We start from the raw sequence: 26,601 nt of genomic DNA, 5'->3' as shown, positions 1-26,601 counted from the left end.
TTCTATTTTTTTTTTCACCAATGGGAAAAAAACTGATGGGGTCCACACACGATCAGTTCATCAGACGAACCGATCGTGTGTACAGGGCATTACAGTACTATTTTATTTTTTATGCAATCCAAAGACAGAAAAGTTTACAAAAATAAAAACAATGCACTTGTCTTCTTTAATCAGTGTTCGTTTAAAAAAAAAATACATATATACATATGTATATATATATATATGTATTTTTTTTTTAAACGAACACTGATTAAAGAAGACAACAAGTGCATTGTTTTTATTTTTGTAACCTTTTCTGTCTTTGGATTGCATAAAAAACCGATCGTATATATATATATATATATATATATATATATATATATATATATATATATATATATATATATATATACTATATATTGTGTGTATATATATATATTTTCACATATATATATATATGTGAAAAAAAATCGTCCTGCTTAAAATGTCAAAATTTTGATTAATTAACAAAACATTACAGTTCTTTACAACATGACAATAACATTTTGATTCTGGTACAAAACATTGCAATTTTTTTTTGCAAATGAAATAAAAGCATGTTTTTCAATTGTGCACTTTTTTAATGCCACACTTAAAAAATGTAGAAACAAAATGATTAAATATGAAAAAAATGTCAATAGAAATGGTTAGAAAATAGAATAAGATTAGAGAAAAAAATCATCAGTAAAATAATTATTAGGGGAGAAAGCAAAGAAAGAGCAAATTAGGGCTGATTAGATTAAACTAAGGATTAAAGATGGGTGAGAATTAAAAAAGAAACACATATTTTTTTTTGTCAGTTTGCTTTAACTGTCATTGTATCCTTATCGAAGTTTATCCCCTTAAGCCTCGTACACACGACCGAGTTTCTCGGCAAAAACCAGCAAGAAACTTGCTGGGAGATATTTTTTTGCCGAGGAAACCGGTCGTGTGTACATTTTCGTTGAGGAAACTGTCGAGAAACTCGACGAGCCAAAAACAGAGCAAGTTCTCTATTTCCTCGACGGGGATGGAGAAACTTGCCTTGTCGAGTTCCTCGACAGCCTAACAAGGAACTCGACGAGAAAAACGATGTGTTTCGCCCGTCGAGTTTCTCGGTCGTGTGTACGAGGCTTTAGGCCTCATGTACACTGCTGCTGGCAAACAGACGTTTAGGAGCAGTTGGGCATTTTTTTCCTGAACTCTCCTCTGTTATCTTATCAGTACATGTATAGTCGTTTCTAGGCAGTTGAGTTTAGAGGCTTTTTCTGGAACCCCAAAAAATGCATTCAGAAGCTGTGTTTAGAGGAATTTCAAGCGCCAAATGCGGCTAAACTTGGCTAAACATGGCAACTCACGTTTAGCAGCGTTTCGGTTACACTGTAGATCTGAGGGGGACATGCAATTAAAATAAAAAACAGTATTTTAGCACATGATTGGATAATAAAAACAGCAGAGCTTCCCCACGTTTCAGATCTACCCCTCAGATTTACAGCGACTGCACTTCCAAGTGCACTTTCAGTGCAATTTTAATTAAATCCACATGTTGGATTGACTGGAGTAGCCAGATGCCTCTGTATATATGTATAGCAACAGATTATAACAGGTTTGTAAATTTCTTCCTCTGCAATACTAGAGATAAATGAACCATTGCATAAAATAGATGTATTTCTACAGAGCTGTTAAATTAACACTTTATTATTTTTATTATTTCTACTTGACAGAGGGGTATACATGAAATACGGGAAATTCGGCAGTTTCACTTTACAGGTTGGCCAGACCATGGTGTGCCATACCATGCAACAGGGCTACTGGGATTTGTACGGCAAGTTAAAGTAAAAAGTCCACCAAATGCCGGCCCACTGGTAATACACTGCAGGTAAGCTAAGCTATCCTTGTATATGGTATGAAAGGAGATGCAAGTGGTTATGTAGAAATGAAAGCACAAGTGATTCCTGCACCTTAAAGCGGAGTTCCTCCTAAAAAAAGTCAGCAGATACAAATACTGCAGCTGCTGACTATTAATAAATGGACACTTACCTGTCCTGGTCACCCACAATGTCGGCACCAGAAGCCAATCTGTCCCTAGGCTTTCGGGTGCTGCCACCGCCATCTTCAGTAAGGGAATCAGGATGTGGTTCCCTACTGCGCATGCGCGAGTCACTCTGCGCGATCCCACAGGTCCCTGCTGTCTTCTGGGACCTGTGTCTCTCCCAGAAGACAGCGATCCCACTGGTACCTGTTGTTTTCTGTGACCTTTGTGTCTCCCGCCTATGCCCACAAATGGGAGAAAATACCTGGATTACACACTTATCTGCTCCCTCGTCCCCCCTGAAAGGTACCAAATGTGACACCGGAGGGGGGGGGGGATTCCGAAAAGCGCAAGTTCCATTTTTGGGTGGAACTCCGCTTTAAGTTAAGGAATTCCATGTCCAATTCCATGTCCACAGTATTGATATATTATGGCCTTTTCTGCAACCCAATTTAATTAACATTTACCAAAAAATGGAAATTACATATCAGCTGCTACTTGCATGTCCATGGCAAGCAGCTTGTTTGTCAGTACTAATGTGTTTTAATCTGGCAATGCCCACTTAATCTGTGGTTGCAAAAAAATCTAAAGGCTGCCAATCTTCCCATCTATGTTCCAGCCCTATGTATTTATGGTAAGTTCTGATACACCAAGAGGTACTCTGAAGCCTCGTACACACGACCGAGGAACTCGACGGGCGAAACACATCATTTTCCTTGTCGAGTTCCTTGTTAGGCTGTCGAGGAACTTGACAAGGCAAGTTTCTCCATTCCCGTCGAGGAAATAGTGAACTTGCTCTCTTTTTGTCTCGTCGAGTTTCTCGACAGTTTCCTCGACGAAAATGTACACACGACCGGTTTCCTCGGCAAAAAAATATCTCCCAGCAAGTTTCTTGCTGGTTTTTGCCGAGAAACTCGGTCGTGTGTACGAGGCCTTAGTTGAAGGTTTAGTATAGCCTACAAGCATTACTACCTTAATTTGTATTATTCCTAAAGCAGGGCAGAGATATACAGAGAATAAATATGTACACAAGTCAATACTGAATTAAGGTTATATCAAGTAGTATGGCTATGTTATTTATACAAAAAACATATCTGTATGCCCCAAAATGTCTTCCATTACAAATTAAAAGGGTTGTAAAGGCACAATTTGTTTTTCCTAAGTAGCTTCCTTTACCTTAGTGCAGTCCTCTTTCACTTACCTCATCCTTCCATTTTGCTTTTAAATGTCCTTATTTCTTCTGAGAAATCCTCACTTCCTGTTCTTCTGTCTGTAACTCCACACAGTAATGCGACACTTTCTCCCTGGTGTGGAGTGTCATGCCCGTCCCCTCACTTGGACTACAGGAGAGTCAGGACGCTCTCTGCATTGCAGATAGAGAAAGGAGCTGTGTGTTAGTGGGCATCCTGACTCTCCTGTAGTCCAAGGGAGGGGGCGAGCACCACACTCAACACCATGGAAAAAGCCTTGCATTACTGTGTGGAGTTGCAGGCAGAAGAACAGGAAGTGAGGATTTCTCAGAAGAAAAGGGGACATTTAAAAGCAAAATGGAAGGATGAGGTAAGTGAAGGAGGACTGCACTAAGGTAAAGGAAGCTATTTAGGAAAAAAAAATTGTACCTTTACAATAGGGTGACCAGACATCGCTAGTTTCAGGGGACAGTCCCCTGATTGAGGACACTGTCCCCGGACCAAGTCTGTCCCTGGTTTTGTCCCCAGATTGGATTTAATAGGGGACAGGGGCAATTTCAAAGACAATCAGTGCAGAATTAAAATAAAAAAATGAGAATTACACACCCCCGCTCCGCCGTGCCTACTAGCATAGGGGGGTTGTATTTTTCCCATTATCTGTGCCCCTTTCTGATGATCATGTGCTGGTCGGAGCGGAGGGAATATTTCTTCAGTTTCGGGCGCATGCCCATTCAGCTCCACTCGCATGTTCTTCTGCCTTGGCTCAAGTCCTGGCCAGCCGCCTGCCTGCTTATCTCCTTGCCTTCCCTGGCAGAGTGAGCGGCGACGGGCAGAGAGTCGCTGATTGTTGCCATTACTAATAAAGAAAAAATATGTCCCCGGATTTCATTTAAAAAATCTGGTCACCTTACTTTACAACCCCTTTAATCAATATTTTTTAAGGTGGCCAGGGACCAGTGAGATGCTGATGTGTGAGGTTACAATATGTATATATGGGTTGCACACAGGTTCATGTTTAGGATATAAGAGAAGAGAGGAGCAAAGCATTTGTTGTAGATAATCCTGGCACAAGCGTGTTGGAGAGGAAACAAGAGCATCTAACATTCCTCTAACATTTCTGATCACTTTCTTCCTTGACATCTGTCAGAATGGACTGTCAGCAGCTGCACATAGACATGAGATCATCATCTCATGTCTATGGACACTTTAATGTTGTCTTTCTTACACTACAAATACAGCAATCATGACAACAATGCGATGACAGGTGTCAGATGTTACACTCCTCTTCTATGCCATCAGCCTTAATATTTGCTAGGTGGGTATTATTTAATGAAGTCTAAATTATTTTAGTTCCTAAGTATTATAGAATAACCCCTATAAATATTTAAATGTTTTCTTATATCAGTAAAAGTAGTGATTTTCATGACTTTATTACTGCTTTGGATTAAGTAATGATGTATTTGTTTTATTATTTCAGTGCCGGAGCTGGCAGAACAGGCTGCTTTATTGTCATAGACATCATGCTGGATATGGCAGAAAGGGAAGGAGTTGTAGATATCTACAACTGTGTAAGGGAACTTCGCTCTCGTAGAGTGAATATGGTTCAAACAGAGGTAATTGCAATAGTAAATAGAAGGCTTGTTTTTTATTATATGACTAACCAGAATATGCTGTAACATTAGTCATAATATAATTAGTAACAGTTAAAGCGGAGGTTCACCCTAAAAGAATTATATACCATCCCGTCCAGCATACTAGCGTCAGCTACAGTATGCCTTTTTTATTTTTTTTTGTGCTGTATTTACCGTTTAATGCTTGAGTTTCTTTTCAGACTCCCGCGGGGAGTAGGCGTTCCTGTGAAGAGGGGAACATGATTGACGTCCGGCTATGGCGCGTCACGCATTCCGAAAATAGCCGAAATAGGACTCGGCTGTATACGGCGCCTGCGCAGTCAGCTCCTAGTCCGTGCGCAGGCGCCGTATAGCGCCGTGAAGAGCCGAGACCTAGTCCGGCTATTTTCGGAACGCGCCGTAGCCGGACGTCAATCATGTTCCCCTCTTCATAGGAACGCCTACTCCCCGCGGGAGTCTGAAAAGAAACTCAAGCATTAAACGGTAAATACAGCGCAAAAAAAAAGGCAATAACCTGAATTCTGACCTGAAAACCTGATTACAGAGTACCACTGCAAAGTGGAGGTATCACTCATAATAATCAGTAAGACTGATTCTGTGTATTCTTGTTTCAGGATATGGGCAATAAGTCCATTGTTCCTTCGTTCAAACTTTTTTTTAACTCCTCAATCCTTTGTGTTTAGAATTATAACAGTTTGACAATAAATTACACACCCAAACAGGTTCATGCATCGGTTCTATTAAAAGAGAAGTATCTTGTCTTTTTTTTTTCTTTTTTAAGATTCATAGTTACCTAGGTAAATGCAGAATCGCTCCGATGCTGCATCTGTCCCCCGGTGCCTCTAACACTAAGAACCGAGCGATCGAACACCGCTGATCGCTCAGTTCTCACAGCTCCGCGAGCAGGGAGCTGCTGACTGTCAGTCACCGCTGTCTGCTCTGCGTCCTCCTCACTCACTGGAGCGTTGGGCAGTGGAGGGGGCGGAGGTGGTCATGATAACGCGGAGCCTGGACCGACTTCTGTGACGTCAGCAGAGAACGGACTTCGGCTGAAAATGGGTCACAGCAGTGCACAAAGATCTGCACTCCTGTGATCCATAGGAGAAGTACAGCCAAACAAGCTTTGGCTGTACTTCTACTTTAAATATGTTTAGAAAACAAATGCAACCATCACTACAGAAGAGATGCTTGATCGGTTCTGATATCTTTTTGGTGAAAATATGCTATCCATAATGTTCATGAGTCTCATAGTGACTTTCAGTCTTACCAGAATATTGAGAGAAGGCTTCATATCGTACATTGATCATTTCTTATTGGATGTATACTTATATCTTAGTGTCTTGGTCCAACTGTACTATTCTCCATTTTACTCAATTCCCATTAGCTTATTTTGTCAAGCGAGCTTATGTTTTACCATCCCTACTAACATCCCTATTTATTTTTATGTATTATGAGAGTAATGGGAGTATGCAGAAAAACCCTCAGGCCCCGTACACACGACCGAGTTTCTCGGCAGAATTCAGCCAGAAACTCGATCGAAGCCGTATTCTGCCGAGAAACCCGGTCATGTGTACACTTTTGGCCGAGGAAACCGACGAGGATCTCGTCGGGCCAAAAAGAGAACATGTTCTCTATTTCCTCGTTAGTCAATGAGGAAATTTGGCTCGCCGAGATCCTCGGCGGCTTCACAAGGAACTCGACGAGCAAAACAATGTGTTTTGCTCGTCTAGTTTCTCGGACGTGTGTACGGGGCCTCACATATACCTGAGGAGAACATGCAGATGCTGCTCTTGGTGGCAATCAAAAGGCTCTCAGGATTGCAAGACACCATTGTGCTGTTTTGTTCAACCAGTGCCTTACTTCCTTTATAAACAAAGATAGTTTTTCATGAAAATAATCACATTGTTCTCATATTTCTCCTTACAGGAACAGTATGTGTTCATCCATGATGCCATTTTAGAAGCCTGCCTATGTGGGGACACATCACTGACAGCATCTCAAGTGAGATCTGTATATTATGAAATGAATAAAGTAGACCCACAGACAAACTCCAGTCAAATAAAAGAGGAGTTTAGAGTAAGTTGGATCCTTTAATAAATATTGCTAGATGACTTGGTGTATTTCTTAAGCTCACATATTAGTATATCAAATGTAGCATATGTAACATTGCTTTTCTTGCAGTAGAACAAAGAGCTTGTACCTGTTGTTGGTGACCATGTTTTATGTGTACACCTAGCAGCTCAGCTGCATTATTTAAACATTGCACAATAATTGCTTATGGTTGTGAACATGATTTTTAAATAACAAGTAACACTTTACTGGGAATTTATAAAATAATATCCAGGAACAGGAGATGTTTTTAGCAGTTAAAGGGGTTGTAAAGGTTCAAATATAGAAATAAAATAACAAACATGTCATACTTACCTCCACTGTGCAGCTCGTTTTGCACAGAGTGGTCCCGATCCTGGTCTTCTGGGGTCCCTCGGCGGCTGTCTCGGCTCCTCCCCGCAAGAGCTAACCCCCTTCATTGGAAGTTCTCTCCCAAGGGGGCCCTGCCCCCCCCCTGGCACGCCGCGTCATTGGTTTGATTGACAGCAGCGTGAGCCAATGGCTGCGCTGCTATCAATCATATATAGTTACATAGTTAGTCAGGTTGAAAAAAGACACAAGTCCATCCAGTTCAACCACATCATCTAATGAATGAGCTGAGAAGAGCCGAAAAGCCCGGTCGAGAAGCCTGCTCATTCACGACGCGGGACTTTCGAGGGCTCAGGTAATTAAACGGGGGGGGCTGGGGGGCCGGCAAACATCAGATGTTTTTTTCACCTTAATGCATAGAATACATTAACCCCCCTGGCGGTATTCCCAAATCTGGCTCGGGGTGAAATTTCAGGACCAAAAGCGGTAACCCCGAGCCAGACTCAGGACCGCCTCGCAGAGTCCACAGGCACAAGTTACTTACCTTGTCCCTGGATCCTGCAATGCCGCCCCGCTGTGTGATCGAGCGGTGTCCTTCTCGCTCGATTCACAGTGCCGAGTGCCGCCGAGCTCTGTTCCCTGCGACGTTACGACGCACAGGGGCGGAGATCGGCGCCAAATTTAAAAAAGAAAATAAACACAATACATACAGTATACTGTAATCTTATAGATTATTGTACTGTATGTAAAAAAATCACACACCCCTTGTCCCTAGTGGTCTGCCCAGTGTCCTACATGCACTTTTATAAAATAAAAACTGTTCTTTTTGCCTGGAAACTGGAGATTGTCCATAGCAACCAAAAAGTGTCCCTGTATGTCAAAAGTGGTTTAAGACCAGCTAGAAAACAGCGATAATAAATTAGAATCACTTGCAGAATTGAGCGATAGTGATTTGTGGGGAAATTCGTCATCAAAAAATTAAAAGTAATAATTTGTATTATTATTATATTACTTGTTATAGTTATTTATATTTATTTATTGTATTATAATTTATGATTTTGTGTTTTCAAATTTTATTATACCCGGGATGTCTACTAGACTCTTGTTTGGACAGATTTAAGTGAGTTATTTCTAAGAATTACAGGCCTACAATATAAAACGACAAATGTCCATGCAAAATAATGGTAACGCTTTCAGCACCTAAAATCTGAATTACTCATACCGCCAGGGAGGTTAAGGTGAAAAAACTTGAACCTTGATAACCCCTTTAATTAAATGTCTCTAACCTCTGCATTTACCAAAGACACAAATAAGTTCTTTGGTGGATATCTATACACATAATAATGCTAAAAGTGGTATTACATGGCCCTATATGTCCAGGAGATGTAGCCATTTTAACGATTTTTTTGAAGATGATAGAGCTAGTGGTAATTGCCATGCATAATTCTTTTTGCAAGTGTGATATGTATTTCTTATATATACATATTTCTAACCATGCTGATATGGATTGTTTGGGATTTTGCCTTTGCTCCAAAAAGGGGGAACGGTCACTGCATTAAAGCGGAGTTCCAGTCATTTGTGTGTTTATTAAAAGACAGCAGCCACAAAAGCTGTAGCTGCTGACTTTTAATAAACACACACTTACCTGTCCCACGGTCCAGCGATGCACTCACCCCAGCAGTTTTCTTCCTCTCTCCTCCCTCGGCGGCGCCTGCATCATTACTATGGGCACTCGGCTGTTACAGCTTGCTGCTTCACAATTGTATGCCCACTGCTCAAGTGCGAGCGGCGCTGCTCTCTGTTATTGGTCCTGAAGTCCTCTAGGACCTGTCCTGTGTCCCAGAAGACTTTGGGAGGGAGGGGGAAGTGGCTGCAGGTACCTTTCAAAATCGGGTACACTGGGGAGGAAGACACAAAAAGCTTTTTACTCTAAAATAGCCAAATATAGACCAATCTATTGCATACATATTTATATATATATATATATATATATATATATATATATATATATATATATATATATATATATATATATATATATTCTTTTTGATTAAACTTTGAAAAAATCATTAAGTGTGTTTTTTTTGTGAGTTGTTGCATTATTGTCTCTGTACCTGCAGACACTAAACATGGTGACACCAACACTACGGGTGGAAGACTGCAGTATAGCGCTATTACCCAGGAACCATGAAAAGAACAGATGTATGGACGTCTTACCTCCAGACAGATGCCTCCCCTTCCTCATCACAATAGATGGCGAGAGCAGTAACTACATCAACGCAGCATTGATGGATGTAAGATCAGTTTCACGGTTCATAGTAATGAGAATATAATCTGTAATCCAACAAAATGAAAACTCCCAAACTATAAAGAAAACAGCCTCCAGCACAATAAAGTACTCATCGGGGTACACTTAGCAAATAACAAATGACAAATATTGCCCAAGAAAAGAATGTCAACTAATATTCTACAGCACTTGATAAAATGTAGGACTTTACTCCATCCCTGAATTATTTCCCCTGATATGTTGCCCATGCACATAATAGTTTTTATTTTTTTCTAATAATACTTGTCTCAGAGTTGTTTCTTCTGGACTCAACTTCAAAGATGTCTACAAATATTATGAATTACCATAATACCCCAATACTGCTACAGACCGTGGGGGTTATCCACAAAGCCGCGGCGCAACGTAACTTTTCTGATTTAAGTTACTCCGCCGCAAAATTCCCAAGTTAGGTGCCGATCCACAAAGCACTTACCTGGAATTTTGCGGCGCTGTAACTTAAATCCGTCCGGCGCAAGGCGTTCCTATTCAAATGGGCGAGTCCCATTTAAATTAGGCGCGCTCCCGCGCCGGACGTACTGCGCATGCTCCGTCGGGTAAATTACCCGACGTGCATTGCGCTAACTGACGTCGCTCCGACGTCATTTGCTTAGACGTTAACGTAAATGGCGTCCAGCGCCATTCACGGACGTCTTACGCAAACGACGTAGAATTTAAAATTCGACGCGGGAACGACGGCCATACTTAACATGGCTTAAGAGAACTAGGGCTTAGCCCTAGTTTTACGCGGCAGAACTCGACGTAAACGACGTAGATTTAGAGCGACGGGCCGTCGGAACGTACGTGGATCGCCGTAACTGGTCATTTGCATATTCTACGCCGGCCGCAATGGCCTCGCCACCTAGCGGCCGGCCTAGAATTGCATCCTTAAGATCCGACAGTGTAATTCAATTACACATGTTGGATCTTCGTCCTAACTATGGGAAACTGAGTCTGTGGATCAGTTCCATAGTTAGGACCAGGGATACGACGGAGTAACAGCAGTTACTCCGCCGTATCTCTTTTGAGAATCTGGCCCCGTGTTCCTTTAAGCTTTGATTTGTTTCTGCTACTACAATAATGAATTAATTTCCCTCCTCTTTCTATTAATGTAAAGGTTTTATGAGACTTGAGATTTAAAATGAGAAATCTTTCTTACCCCTATGTGCCTTTGCTTTTTTTGCAAGACAATATTTCCCACCTATATGATGCTAGAATCATTAAGACCATGTAATGCTGGCAGTTCTGCTGCTGGCAACACCTTGTCAATTACAGAATGACTAAAATACAACTGCCACTATCTCTAATGGATGTTGCTCCCTTGCTGGTCAGCTTGCTAATGCAACAATGGAGGGAACTTACTAATTTGGACAAAAATTCGATAAAAGTGAGTTGAGTTAGTGATTATGTTGCTGGCAAGTTACGGTCAATTACATAATGGCTTTTGGCAAAGGCCTAATTAATTTGTGAACCAACTCATGCTGAGCCTATTTGCTAACTCTTATATCAAATGCTACTGTACATTGTTAGTTCAGTTCAGTTATTAATCATTAAGTATCGCTATTGACCAGATGGATTCTCATAATACATCTGCCTTGTTGGAATAAATTGTTGAATTTCCAGTAATATGTAAAACATTTCCCAAACATACACTGCAGCATTATATAGATAGAATAGGTTTGGCCCAGAAGCAGGGATACTTACCATTGTGCAATTAAGAGAGATTTAGGGCGTTTTCATTTTTTTTCCAATATAAGAAAACTAAGATAGTTTTGAGGACAACATTTAAACCTCATATGATCTAGCCTTCTCTGTAATATATGAAATCCTCATTCCCAATTACCTACTGGATCAAAACACCAGTGGACATTTTCCTGTTTTATGGTGGATTGAGGAGTCTGAATTCCATCATTAAACTTTGATGGTTCCCATAAGGAATCATTTTATTTTTATTATTTCCGGGACTATAAATGTACAGCGTTTTATGCCTTTTTTGGCCGGTAATATAAACAATTGTGTATGAATATTACATGGTTGCCACTTGTAAAGACACACAAGGCAGCACTTCCTAAGACCCCTTTCACATTGGGGCAGTTTGCAGGCGCTATTGCGCTAAAAATAGCGCCTGCAAACCGACCTGAAACAGTGGCTGCTGTTTCTCCAGTGTGAAAGCCCAAGGGCTTTCACACTGGAGCGGTGCGCTAGCAGGACTGCTCCAAAAGTCCTGCTAGCCGCATCTTTGGAGCATTGTGCTTACGGCTCCTCCACCGCTCCTTCCCATTGAAAGCAATGAGAAACCATGGCTATATCGCTGGCAATGCACCTCTACAGAGGCACATTGCGGGCGGTATTAACCCTTTTTTAGCCGCTAGCGGGGGGTAAAACTGCACCGCTAGTGGCCAAATACCACCACAATTCTGACGGTAAAGCGCCGCTAAAAATAGCGGCGCTTTACCGCCACCGCACCTCCCGCCTCAGTGTAAGGGGGACTTAGTGGTCCCCCATCCCTCCCAATCCCTAACTCATAGGGTCTGTATTGGTTCATTCCTGACCTTTTAAGCAAGCGTCACAATGTTCATAATATAATTCAATTAGTGGACATTCTTAAAGTACACTTGATTGTTAACACAACTAACCAAACAGTGTGGCTGCGACTCAAGCACAGTGGCTTAGCTGTTAGCACTTTTGCTGATTTCCTTGGTTCAAATCCGGTCCAGCATGCTATCTGCATGAAGTTTGTATGAATTTTGCAAGTTGTCCCTGTGCTTGCATGGACGTACTGCGGTTTCCTACCACACTCCAAAAACATGCTGGTAGGTTAATTGATTCCTGTATAAATTGGCCTCAAGTGTGTGTATGTATACATGTAAAATAGGTACCTTAGATTGTAAGCTAGTAGAGGGCATAAACTTATGTCTATATAATGTGCTGCGTAAATTCTAGGTGCTATATAAATGTCTATGACAAATAATAAGTAAATAAATAAATAAATAAAGCATGCAGACATGATCAAACGGTTCAGCTGTTTGATGCAGAATCAAAGGACTGTCAAAGCTAGACACAGTGTTTGCAGCATTTCAAAAACTGCTGACCACCTGGGATTTTCACACACTATTGTCTGCAAAGTTTACAGAGAATTGTGTGAAAAACAAAAAAGAAATTCATGAGCAGACATTTTGTAAATTAAAACTCTTTGTTAACGAGTGAGGTTGAGAGAAAATAGCAAGAATTGTCAACCTGACAGGGGTCCATAATTGCCAACTAACTGCCTAATCGCTAGATCACTGAACAAAGATTTGCAGACCAAGGACCACGGCTATGGAACGCTTTACCAATGGACATCCGCGTGGAAGAAAACTATCAGGACTTCAGGAAAAAACTTAAGACCTACCTCTTTTGAAGGATAAGGAAGACAACGGATGGAACAAGCGCCTTGAGGCGATTTAGTTTGCATGTGTAGCGCTATACAAGTTATTCACTCACTCATTCACTGGTGTGCAAAAGGACTTCTCTGTACTACACAGTGAACCTTGAAGTGGGCAGCAGAAGATCAGATTGTGTTCAACTCTGTTAGGCCTCGTACACACGACTGAGTTTCTCGGCAAAAACCAGCAAAAAACTTGCTGGGAGATATTGTTTTGCCGAGGAAACCGGTCGTGTGTACATTTTCGTCGAGAAAACTGTCGAGAAACTCGACGAGCCAAAAAGAGAGCAAGTTCTCTATTTCCTCGACGGGAATGGAGAAACTTGCCTTGTCGAGTTCCTCGACAGCCTAACAAGGAACTCGACGAGGAAAACGATGTGTTTCGCCCGTCGAGTTCCTCGGTCGTGTGTACGAGGCCTTAGTGAAGAATAGGAAAATTGGGTTGTGGTAGGCAAAGGGATTATTAAAACCAGAAAGGTGAAGCCTGGAAAAATCATGATAACCTGAGCAATAAAACTTTCTATTGCATGAACCCTCTGGGATGCAGTGGAGGTTGAGGCTCACAGCATGTTTGTGTGGCCAAGAATTCTGCAGAAACTGACTGATGCTATAAAATGATATAGACAAAATTCACAGGGGACGATTTTCATTACATTTTATAATGCATGCATTGAAGAATTTAGATTTTTTTTACGAAAAAAGGTTGTATCTAATAAAATGGCCACTGAGCACAATATTAGTAATCTATTAACGTGTTAGGCAAACTAGTTTAAGAAGTTACAGTAGATTAGAGTTTCTCTCTCTCCAGAGCTCAGCCTGTGAACTTTTCCCAGTGTCTAGCATTTAATAAGTATGAATGTTAAAAGCTAACCTTTATCTCACTTTTATATTGTGATCCCAGAGTAATTTGAAATCCTTGCTAAAAATATACTTGTCAGAAGTACCACAACGACCCTACAAATCAATTCCTAGTCATATTCTCTAATAAAAGAAAAATCTATGTTTTTATCATGGAGAGATAAAATGTTCTAAAACGACAAAGGTATTTCTTTTGTGGAAGAATTCAAGGGCAGCCAAAGGTTTTTACAACAGACAGGCACATAGGTGGCATTTATTACATACAAGAAAAAGAGGAAAATCCAAAGGGGCCTTGGGCGTTTTGTTAATCCTAACAATGTCCTGATTTGTGACATTCTGCTGCAGAATGTATTTGATTTCTTGATTCTTTTCTATCATTATAATTTGTTCTGCTTTCTTTAGAGCTATGTGCAGCCGTCCGCTTTCATCGTTACACAGCATCCATTGCCAAACACCGTGAAAGACTTCTGGAGACTGGTCCTTGACTACCATTGTACATCAATAGTAATGTTAAACGATGTAGATCCAGCACAGGTAAGTCTGGTTAAAAACATTCACAACGCTGTCAGTGCAATATGTTTATTATTTACATGATGCTTAATAGAGATAATCATCCATGACAATAATTGTGTTTATGTAGTCTGTGAAAAGACTGCTGTAATGGAACAGGGCAGAGGTAGTGAGTGACCTGAATGACTTATGCCTTGTACACACGATCGGAATTTCCGATGGAAAAAGTCAGACGGAATTTTGTGTGTGTGCCCCATCTGAGTTTTTCCATCGGAAATTCCAACAGACTTAGACATGTTGGGCCAGATTCATGTAGCACTTACGCCGGCGTATATCGAGATGCGCGGCGTAAGTCTAAATGTGCACCGTCGTACCTCTGCGCCGTACCCACAGAACCAGATACGCCTCAAAATAGACTTCTTCCTACCGGCGTAACTTTTCTACGCCGGAGCGGCGTTGGCGCATATTTACGCTGGACGGATCTGGCGCGGCCATGGTTTTTTGGTTTTAAATATGCAAATAAGGGAGATACGCCGATTCAGAAAAGTACGTTTGGCCGGCGCAGGCTACTCCCGGTGCGTGTAACTGGAAATTCCGGCGCAAAGTTACCCCTCATAAAGCAGGGGTAACTTTGCACCACACTTGCACAGGTCAGCTGGAGAGCAGCTGCAGCAGCACTGTTACAGACGACCTGAGCAACCACACTTGCTGGACAACACATCTGTGTGCCAACATGCCAGGGACAGCCGTGGTCATAGCACTACTGCGTCGACGGGCAAGTAGGAGGGCACGGGAGAGGATCTCCAGCAGCCATAATTCCCCCAAAAAACAAGTGCAAAAGACCTAGCAGGAACCAAAAATGCTTGGGTACTTTTGCACTTGTAGGGCGCATGTCTGGGTGTATTTATGGACTGGGCGGAGGCAGTGGGCCGGCGTATCTTAGGGGTCACGCCGGGGCGCAGTTCTGAGCATGTGCAGATGGGGGCAGTCAGCCCGTCGATGTCACTGAGCATGTGCGGTAAAAGTTGCGCACGACGTATCTCCCTGCGCCACCGTCGGAGCTTCATTAGCATAGGGTGATGCCCACTTACAGTTACGCCGCCTTACGCCGTCTAAAATACGCCCCACTGGTGCATCTGGGTGAGAATTTTTTTTGTGAATCATGTACAGGCCTCTCCGCGCTGGTCCGGTGCAGCAGAAAAAAGATGCACTAAGCTGGCATAAAGATCCGCCATTGTATGTGAATCTAGCCCGTTCTCTTTTTTTCCGATAAAAAAGATTTCTATGGGAAATTCCGCCGTTCGTCTGTATGGAACTCCGACGGAGAAAAAAACATGCATGCTCAGAATCAAGTCGACGCATGCTCGGAAGCATTGAACTATATTTTTATCGGCTCGTCATAATGTTGTACCCCACCGCGTCTTGGACGGTCAGAATTTGGTGTGACAGTGTGTATGCAAGACAGCTTGAACGGAATTCCATCAGAAAAATCCTTCAGAGTTTGTCGCAACGGAAATTCCGATCATGTGTACGGGGCATAACACATCACCTCATTAATGTCTGTTGTTCGAAGAGTTCTATATTTAAAAACCATCGGTGGAAAACCCAAAACTTCAAAATTTAAGGCCTAACTGCTCGAAGAGCTTTGAAACACCCAAGCACTGAGGTACTAATTTGGATATTTAAAGCCTAAGGACAGCCACAATCACAGAAAAATCTGTACAAAAATCATAACTTACAGTCAGTAGGATGTGTCCTTTGTGCTGATTCCTTTTCTATTAGTGAAAATCTACTTCAGTCCTGCTCCCCCCAAACCTATCGCCATAATCTTCCTGGTCAGCATGGAATTTATTAGAACTAATAGGCTGTCATTGCCTCTCCTCAAGAGGACCTGATTATGCCCTTCCTTTCCGTCCAGTTCGGCCATTCATAGAAGCTGTACTGCAGTTTCCATGAATGAATCACAATCTATGTTTGGAGGATGGGCAAATGATTGATAGGTTCAGGGCGGGACAGAAGAAATTTTTCAGTAACAGAAGAGAAATGAGCACAAGGGACATATCCTGCTGACTGTAAGTAATTTCCCTTGTGCTGATTTTTCTGTTTGTGATTTTGGCTGCACTTAGGCTTTAACATGTATCACTTCCTTCTGCAACTCCTATTCCTAAGTTACTATAACAACCTGTGTCATCTTTGCACATAACAAAATGGTTAGATCTTACATTTTTTAGCACATTATATTATATATTATATTTAATACATTGCAGCTTACCAGTCGTTAGATTTGATGACTGCATTTGTTTAATTTTTTCAGATTTTGACCTGTTTTTTAATCATGCAAATAACACACTTTATGTCTCTTTGTAGCTATGCTTACTCCACCACTGTCACAGATCAGTGTAAAGTCAATCTGTTGCTTTGTATTTATTATGCTATAGCTGTGAAGCTGAACTGTTACCTGGTCTAATCTCACCTGACCCTTTACCTGGTCTGGTAGCGTTAAGTGCCAACCAATTTCACCTACTGTTTGATAGGATCAGTCTCTGCCCAGCCTGGCAATCCATGACTCCACCTAAGCTGTGCTCAGATCAGCAATCCTCATCCAAGCAAAATTTGTTCACATATCTCTGAGTCTTATAACCTTTGTCCATGGGAGTCCCACTGTGCACTCTGCTCACCCATAGCTGGTAATCTTGAACACTAAGTGGTACCCTATGCCTGGAAGGTCTAATGCGCACTCTGCTCACCTGCCCCTAGTATTTCTGCATACTGTGCGGCACCCTGTCCATGGAAACTCAACTGTGCACTCTGATCACCTGTCCCTAGAAATCCTGCATGCTGAACAGTACCTTATCCTTGAAAGGTTTGCTGTGCACTCTGTATTGAAGTCCCAGGAAATCCTGCATGTTGAGCCATAATCAGCTCCTGGAAATCTTGTGCAACATACTATTGCAATCCCCTGGAATCCTTGAGGGCTGTGCTGCACTCAGTCCCTCATAGTCTGGGCTGAATTTACCACTCATCATTCCAGTGGCCCACTCCACAGGGGCCTCCCGCTCACCTGAATAGGCTGGTAGTAACCAGGGTAGTGACTCATCTCTACTATCAGGAACTCTGGAAAGGACCACCCGTTCCATAGGCTCTATTCCTCAGTGAACCCAGCTGTGGTCTGGCTAGGCTTTCTCTGGCTGCGGTCGGCAGGTCTGTGATACACTGTATCTAAAGATGAAGCCATGGCTGTCGCACAGACTGAATTTCAAATATGTCTTCCTCTCTTCATCTACATCACGTGAGAGTAGAATTTTACAATGAAGGTAATATTGTTTTTTCCAGTTCATCTTTCAGGAAGTGACAGGCACACTGCATTTCTGATAAGATCATCAGGTATTTTCTGCAATTACTGAAATGGTCCTAGTCTGAAAAAGAAAATGAATGCAACCACCACAACTACAGTGCCTCCAGAAAGTATTCAGAGCGCTTCACTTTTTCCACATTTTGTTATGGATTAAAATAGATTAAGTTCATGCTTTCCCTTGAATTTCTACAAATAATACCCCATAATGACAATGTGAAAAAAAATCACATGTACATAAGTATTCACAGCCTTTGCTTAATACTTTGTTGAAGCACCTTGGGCACCAATTACAGCCTCAAGTCTTTTTTTTTAATTAAAATGTCATCTTTATTTATTTTCAAAGATTATAATACAAAACAGAGCCTATTGGGCATACCCAGACGCACCAATATATATATAAAAACATGATCAACCCAGGTATCTTGTCTAATGGTACTTTACTACTCTGCCTGATCGACCAAGTTGAATAGTTGTTTGCCTATGTTCTATCCTTACATAAAGACTCCATATGTGTATATGGGACCGCTGCGGGGGCAATCCCCCAATCTATGGGGTCATGCAAACTCCACGGCACGTCCGCACACCCACTGACCCTTTGGGGCCAGGTGTGAGGCATTGTTCTTTAACTAATTTCCCTTTCCCCTCTCTTCCATATGACAGGGCCGAAGGTACGTAGGTTTACTTCTTCCCTTTGCATTCCCCCTCCTGAGTGACCATCAGGTTCTTGGTCTCCTCCCTGACTACGGCCCTTCTCCCCCGATTGCTCAGTTTGGCCGGGCAGCCCGCTCTGGGAAAAGCCAGGATGGTTCCAAACTTCTTACATTTACGGATGATGGAGGTCACTGTGCTTATTGAGACTTTCAAGGCTGCAGAAATGTTTCTGTACCCTTCCACAGACCTGTGCCTTGATACAATCCTGTCTTAGAGGTCTACAGACAATTCCTTGGACTTAATGGCTTGGTTTGTGCTCTGCCATGCACTGTTAACTGTGGGACCTTATATAGACAGGGGTGTGACTTTCCAAATGATGTCCAATCAACTGAATTTACCACAGGTGACCTCCAATCAAGTTGTAGAAACATCTCAAGGATGATTAGTGGAAATAGGATGCACCTAAGATCAATTTTGAGTGTCATGGCAAAGGCTGTGAATACTTATGTACATGTGATTTTTTTTGTTTTTTTATTTTTAATAAATTTGCAAAGATTTAAAACAAACGTCTTTTACATTGTCATTATGGGGTATTGTTTGTAGATTTTTGAGGAAAATAACGATTTTAATCAATTTTTGAATAAACATACCAAAATGCGGAAAAATTGAAGCGCTATGAATACTTTCCAGATGCACTGTAAGTACTGTATATTCATTTATTTACAGTGCATTTATGTGCCTACCTCATTTCTTTATATTTTCTTATGATGTGTTTTTTTTTTTTCAATATAAAATCACTATGAAATTATAAAAATAAGACCCACGTAGTTTACAAAATGCAGCTGTGTTTATTAACCTCTGCTTTCCTGGCATACTTCAATGCCTCTATCGTTATTGTACCTTAAAAAAATACAATACCTTTGTATGTAGTGAGTGTTGCAGTACCTGTAAATAATTTGGCAGCATAACATGCTTCTAAAGGCTTTATCACTGCTGGCAAAACATCTAGCAGATGATCCAAGTGATTCCTTTTTTCTTTCGCTATGATGAACATAGGAAGAGACAAACAAGTTAACAGTCTGAAATGTTTACTCTGTGCTATGGGGAGGCCCTGGAGATGTGAATGTGCTAGAGCAAGCATTTAACACAATGCCATTTTATAAAGACTGGATCAAACTTACAAACTTACAAGCAAATGGTTGAATAAACACACATCACAGTATTCTGCATTTTTTTTTTCACAGGGTACATATGTAACAGTACTAAAATTCCATTTACATTACATCTAAGTGCATTTCTTTCCCAGAGTTAAAAGGCTGACCTTTTTAGTGCCCACCAAATGAATAGATGGATCCATATGTATCTTCCAGTACACTGATTGTATCCATGTAACTTGGTAATTTGTTCTGCACAATTTAACCTCAGCACAAGAGGAAACTGCTTTTGGAACTTTGAGTTTGCCATGCATGAATTTGTATGCTGTAAAACAATTTATGATCAGAATCACTGAAATTTTGCGGTGATAACAATCAATTAATACATTTGTTTAAAAATATTCATAATTACTTGACAATTTCTTGAAAGCCATAGTTTGTTTTCTTTCCGTGATAGAAAAACAAGAACGTTTTTCTAGAGATGTATTAAAGATGTATGCATACCAAAATAGTATATATATATATATATATATATATATATATATATATATATATATATATATAGTATATACTGTATATATTTGTAGTTTAAAATAGAATAGTTTGCTGTCTGTGTCCCATTGTGGAGATTTCCCTTAAATTCCTGTGCCAGAGATGCAACAGGAAATGAGTGAAAATCACAAGAACAGATGTCCCTACTGCTAGAATTATTCATTCATATTCATGTTTTGGTGACAACTCTTAAGTCCTGTACACACGATCGGATATATGATGGAATCTAATCCGATGGATTTTTTCGTCGGCTATCCGATGATGCTGACTTTCATCAGTCTTGCCTACACACTATCAGACTAAATTCCAACCTTGCCAAAGCGTTGTGGCATAAAACACTAGGACGAGCCGAAAAAATGAAGTTCAATGCTTCTGAGCATGCGTCGACTTGATTCTGAGCATGCATGCATTTTTCTCCGATGGAGTTCCACACAGACGATCGGATTTTTATATCGGTATTTTATCCATAGGAAAATTTTAAAACATGTTCTATTTTTTTAACACCGATGCAAAAAAGACCGATGGGGCCCACACACGATCGGTTTGTCTGATTAAAACAGTCCATCGGCTTGGTTGCATCGAACAAACCTATCGTGTGTACACGGCTTAACATTTTGTATTTCCCATCACTTCATGTCTTGGTGACAGTGGTCACCAGGACAAATAGAGAAGTTAAATCTATCTAGTGGAGACACAAGACAGTGAAAAAAAAATCTTTTTAGGGGGTTCACCCCATAACTACTTTATGCAAATCCCTTTTTAATACATGTACTGTATATACACGTACACATATGTAAAACCTCAGATATACGTAGACTAACCTTTTTTGTTTTACCATTGCCCTTTCAAAGCTCTCTTTTAGTACCATTCCTGCACAACACCCTGAAAAAATAATTTATTGAGTAGTATGAATAGGTTATTAGGGTAAACATTAAAAGAATGATGACATCCTACTAAATGCAGCAGCATTTGGTGATGAGTAGATTGGTACCATTGAACCTTGGAGTCAAAATGATCATTCTTGGGAGAACAAGTTGATATATGTGGGATGAATTTTCATAATTTATCACTCAATGATAGGACTGCTTTCATTCCAGGGATACCATTCTAAACATTCACCTCATTAAAGCGGAGGTTCGCCGGTAAAATGCTGTTTTTACCCTTAGATGGATGCTCATTTAGTCTAGGGGAATCGGCTAGTTGTTTTAAAATCCGAGCATTACTTACCGTTGTAGAGGGCGATCTTCTCCGCCACTTCCGGGTATGGGCTGCGGGACTGGGCGTTCCTTCTTGATTGACAGTCTTCCGACAGGCTTCCGAAAGGCTTCCGACGGTCGCATTCTATCGCGTCACGATTTTCCGAAAGTAGCCGAACGTCGGTGCGCAGGCGCAGTATAGAGCCGCACCGACGTTCGGCTTCTTTCGGCTACTCGTGATGCGATGGATGCGACCGTCGAAAGCCTGTCGGAAGACTGTCAATCAAGAAGGAACGCCCAGTCCCGAAGACCCATACCCGGAAGTGGCGGAGAAGATCGCCCTCTACAACGGTAAGTAATGCTCGGATTTTAAAACAACTAGCTGATTCCCCTAGACTAAATTAGCATCCATCTAAGGGTAAAAGAGCAAAAACAGCATTTATGGGTGAACTCCCGCTTTAAGTAGACTTCCCTAGTTCCTAGTGGTGACTGTTGAATGGAGATGAATGTATATAAAGGAATCTCTAAAAATCCTAGTTTGGGATAGACTATATGCTTGAAGTAATTTACAAAGTACAATTTCGGTATTATCACCGATAGAGGAACAATGCAGTGCAAACCAGGGAATTAACAAGTAAACCTCAAATTAGTGTATAAATACATATGGGGGTTATTTATAAAAGGCAAATCCACTTTGCACTACAAGTGCAAACTACAAGTGCAAATTGAAAGTTCACTTGAAAGTGCAATCGCTGTAAATCTGAGGGGTAGATCTGAAATGAGGAGAAGCTCTGCTGATTTTATCATCCAATCATGTGCAAGCGACTGCACTTGTGCAATTTGCACTTGTAGTTTGCACTTGTAGTGCAAAGTGGATTTGCCTTTCGAAAATAACCCCCATAATGTTATATATTTAAGTGGATAAAAACATTTTAACTAGTTGTGCAGACTTGTACTGTACAAGGGGATAAAGGGTATATGGTAGGAGAAGAGAAGGAGGGACACAGGGCATATGAGGCGTGGGTTCTGAAGTGAAGCCCCAGGCATCTGGAAAAAGGATTAGAGGGGTAAGAAATTTGAACCTATAGCGAGGCAAGGGGAGGGGAAAAAGGAAAAGGGAAGGGTGGGGGGGCTGTGGTGAGAAGATGATAGAGGTATTTTGCTTGGGTGTAAGTCTAAGTATTTCAGTATAGTATAGGTATCTTCCTTCAGAAGAGTGTTAACCTCTTCTGAAAACATGTAATTAGTGCAATAGTACCAAGTTTTCCTATACACTATTCTGTTTAATAGTACCAAGTTTTCCTATACACATCCTGTTTGTTTTTAAAGGAAAGGACCAGGTCCTCCATGCTCCTAATGTTCTCTGACTTGTGTACCGATAATGAGATCTGATGATATGTGTGTGGTCTTCCAATTCAGTGGGATATAAGACATTGCATTTATTTTTTTTATTTCTTCTGGCTGACTTAAAGCCTCCAATGTTGCAAACATTCTACCATGAAACTGGTTCAGCTATAACTGCAGAAGCTCGAAAGACAAAAATCTATCTACAGTATGTCAACTGCAATTGTAGTTATCATACTGTTCAGTGCTAGGAAATGGCTTGTTTTAACAGTAGTAGGTTGTTGCTATAACATTGTTATACATATTAATTTATCACAAAATTATTATGCATACATATAGCTGTGTACATATGTAAACATAATTATATATTGATAAGTCCATATTTTTTCTCTTTAGTTGTGTCCGCAGTATTGGCCAGAAAATGGAGTACATAGACATGGTCCTATTCAAGTGGAGTTTGTATCTGCTGACTTAGAAGAAGACATAATCAGCCGAATATTTAGGATATATAATGCAGCAAGGGTAAGTTTGAAACTCGCCCTGACTAAATAATCAAAAGAGCCAGATGGCAAATTGTCTGTCTGAACAGTGGCTGCATCCAGTTAGATTCTGCAGCTGTTCAGATATTCTGACACTGGGTTGGCAATGGCAACCCTCTTTTCTGTCCAGAGAAGTTACCTTTAATAGCAGTTCCTGGAAAACGGAAGCATTAGAAATACCTAAATAACTGCAATGTTAAAAGTACATTAGTGTAAACATTTTATTTGTTGTTTAATCTTGTTTTATTAGGTTTTCTACATAATAAAGGTCAAAAAGAACATCGTAAATGATAGACCATAGAGACATAAGTAGGTCCATGAAAAGTAAACAGAGACATACCAGCGCATGTGAATAATGTACAATTAGGCAATTGACAACAGCGTAGGTAGGATATATGTTGAAAAAAAGAGGAACAACATTCCATAATGTGAGGGATCAGTTAAGTCACACTAGGGAAGTAAATGCATTTGAACCAGGTGGACAATAGCAGGTTTCCCAGAAATAACTTGTAGATAGCGCCCAAGAGCATATTGAGGGGGGGTGGCAGTGTGTGTGTAATCCCCCATTCCATATGACCAGATCCTGGCGGTATTTTAACTCTCAAACATTAGCGGAGGAAACTGATGCAAAATTGAAAGAGTAACAAAAATGGTTGCAAACAGTCCAGGTAAGGCTGTGGATAGATAAAAGACAATCCGCAACTCCATACATGTTCTTAAATCAGTCCGAATTTATCGTATCTCCATAAAAAAAATACAGCAAAGGTAGATGCGTTTCAGCCGCAAAGGCCTTGTTCACAACATTGATGTACAAAAACAGCACAAAATATATACTTGTAAGAAATACGACCCCCCGCCCCCCCCCCCCCTCATTGGTCACAGAGGTTTCCAATTAACCTCTTAATTCTCAAATTGATGCAATGAAATCAGAGGGAAAGGAGGATTTGGGAGTAGTTCATTAAAAAAGCAAACCACAGAAAAAAATATAAAGATAGAATTCATAAAAAAATTATTTTATTGAACAATAGTTTAGAGTTGAAAATATGTTTATTAGAATTTTAACATGTTATACATGAACATTATGAGGTGTCACAATCAGGGAACAGTCATAAATACGTAGTGGTAGAGGGTCAGCCCAATGGCTATCGCCCACAGCAGGACTCCCACCAACGTATAATATAACAGGAACAATTATGACAAGAACCCGAAACAAAAATGGCCTCTTAATAGGTGACAACATTGCAACCAGAGTCTCCAAAAAGGAAACAATAAAGTCAAACGAAAAAATGACACACAAGACAAAAAAAGAACCAAGGCCGCAAATAAAAAAAAAAAGAACAAGAAAAATAAGAATAAAAATGGGGGGGCAAGAATCAGGGGCATGAGAGGGCGGGGAGGGAGGGGGAAGGAGAGAAGAGAGAGAGAATAGAAGGAAAGGAGAAGAGAGAGAAGAAAACCAGAGGGGAATCATGGGGGAGTGTGAGAGTTGCTGAGGGAGCAAATGGAAGAAACAATGTAAATAAAGTGGGGGGGAGGGGAACCTAGTCTATCTTAAGGAGGTGACATAGACGGAGGCGATCAGGGGTGATCATGGTCGGGTGGACAACATGTTCGCCAGGGTGTCAGAGGAAGAGAAGTGGAGCCATACGAGCCATAGCAACTTATACTTATCAAAAGTGTCATTGTCAAGAGCCAGCATCTCCTCCATTCTCATGGTATCGTTCATAATAGAGACCCAGCGTGACAATGGAGGAGTTGCGGTCGACTTCCAGTAGGAAGGTATGAGCTGTCTTGCTGAAGACATGAAGAAACGGAGGAGACTTCGTCTCTGCGATTTAACAGAACCAGGCAGGATGGAGAGAAGAGCAATTTTAGGTGAGGGAACCAGTGATTTATCGTAGACTTTGTTGTAACATTCAAATACCTGAGTCCAGAAGGGGCGGATCCTCTCACAATCCCACCAGACATGTAGATAAGTCCCCACTGCAGAGGAACATCGCCAACAGGATGCCGGGGTGGACGGAAATATTTTGTGCAACACGGAGGGAACCCTGTACCATCTTGACAGAATCTTGTAGTTTTTTTCCTGTGCGTAGCAGGAGATCGTGGACTTGTGAGTAAAGTAAAACGAAGTCTGCCAGTCTGCCTGCCGGATGTCCTCACCCAGATCTGCAGACCACATCCTAGTGTAAGAGGGTAGCTCGGTGTGCGTGAGTGTTTGCAGTAGGTTATATATGGTCGAGAGTAGGTGCCTGGGCGTCTCCGAGAGGGAACACAGTCGTTCAAACTCCGTGGGAGGGTGGTGTACCTGAGAGGAGGAATGTAGGTGCTTTGTAAGTGTGGACAAGTGTAGTGTAGTGAGCCAGTCATGAGCACCTGCCGGGGTCGCTGGCGACCCCAGCGTAGGATGCACAAAGGAGCGTGCCTGTTGCCATTCAGTCCTTTTGAAGGGGCCTAACGAAGATACACCAAAGCCTTGGGGGAAGGAGGGATTGTCGAATAGGGAAGATAGCGGAGAGGGGTCGGAGGATTGAACAATAGTTTAAATTGCCAAGGGGAGAAAGATGTAAGACAACAAAAAATCATTTAAAACGGAAAAAAAATAAAAAAACAATATGAGACGTGGTGGGAAAAAGGTAATGTATATACATGCACACACAAATAAAAATATACATACATGTACATACACCAATAAATAATAATAATTAACGTAAATGTAGATCCAGGTTCAACCCCAGGGGGACTCTAGTTTGGATCCTGAAAATCCGCCACGCCTCTCTATTCAAAAGTCGGCTACCCCTATCTCCACCCCTGGGTATTAGAGTCAATCTCTTGATGCCAGTGAACCTGAAAAAGGACAAATCACCAGCATGGCATTCTCTAAAATGTTGTGAAGCATTTGAAATATGTCTAGCATTGGGATTCGAAGTGTCACAATAGTGCTCCCCTATTCTGGTGCGTAGGGCACGTGTAGTGCACCCCACATACTGCAAATTGCATGCGACACAAAATATAATATACACTACAAAACGAGTCCCACAATTGATATACTGTTTAATTTCAAAACTTTCTCCTGAACTAAAAGAGTTAAATGACCTAGTAGGGGCATTCAAATAACAATACCTACATGTTTTTAAATTGCATGGGAAACTACCAGGGTAGGACAACCAGGTAGGTTGGCGCTTCTATGATGCAAATAAGCTTGGGGACAGAAGGGAGCCCAAAGTAGGGGTCCTCCAACTAGAGAAGCGACAACCTAAAATTTTGTAAAGACCTGTGTCTGAATAGAGAATCGGCAAATTCCTTTTAATTATGTTCGCCACCTGTTTGTACTCCTTAGAAAAAGTAGTAACAAGAGTGGCTGGGCCATTATTATTCGTTCTCCTTTCACCCATATTTTTTTTCCCATATTTCCTAGTACTTGGTG

The 26,601-nt window shown here is 41.2% G+C and overlaps 1 protein-coding gene across 13 annotated transcripts in view; it reads left to right on the top strand.

Annotated features, from left to right (window-relative positions):
* PTPRM (protein tyrosine phosphatase receptor type M) overlaps nt 1-26,601 on the top strand; it is a 916,041-nt gene that overhangs the window by 852,330 nt on the left and 37,110 nt on the right. For all 13 annotated transcript variants that reach the window (XM_040353983.1, XM_040353984.1, XM_040353987.1 and 10 more), the window contains 6 exons: nt 1,722-1,876; nt 4,697-4,832; nt 6,777-6,926; nt 9,389-9,562; nt 14,276-14,407; nt 23,032-23,157. In XM_040353983.1, coding sequence (XP_040209917.1) covers nt 1,722-1,876; nt 4,697-4,832; nt 6,777-6,926; nt 9,389-9,562; nt 14,276-14,407; nt 23,032-23,157 — 873 coding nt within the window. The remainder of the gene's footprint in view (nt 1-1,721; nt 1,877-4,696; nt 4,833-6,776; nt 6,927-9,388; nt 9,563-14,275; nt 14,408-23,031; nt 23,158-26,601) is intronic.

Source organism: Rana temporaria, chromosome 5 (assembly GCF_905171775.1).
Source record: "Rana temporaria chromosome 5, aRanTem1.1, whole genome shotgun sequence".
Classification (NCBI taxonomy): Eukaryota; Metazoa; Chordata; class Amphibia; order Anura; family Ranidae; genus Rana; species Rana temporaria.
This window is presented reverse-complemented; position numbering and strand designations above follow the sequence as displayed.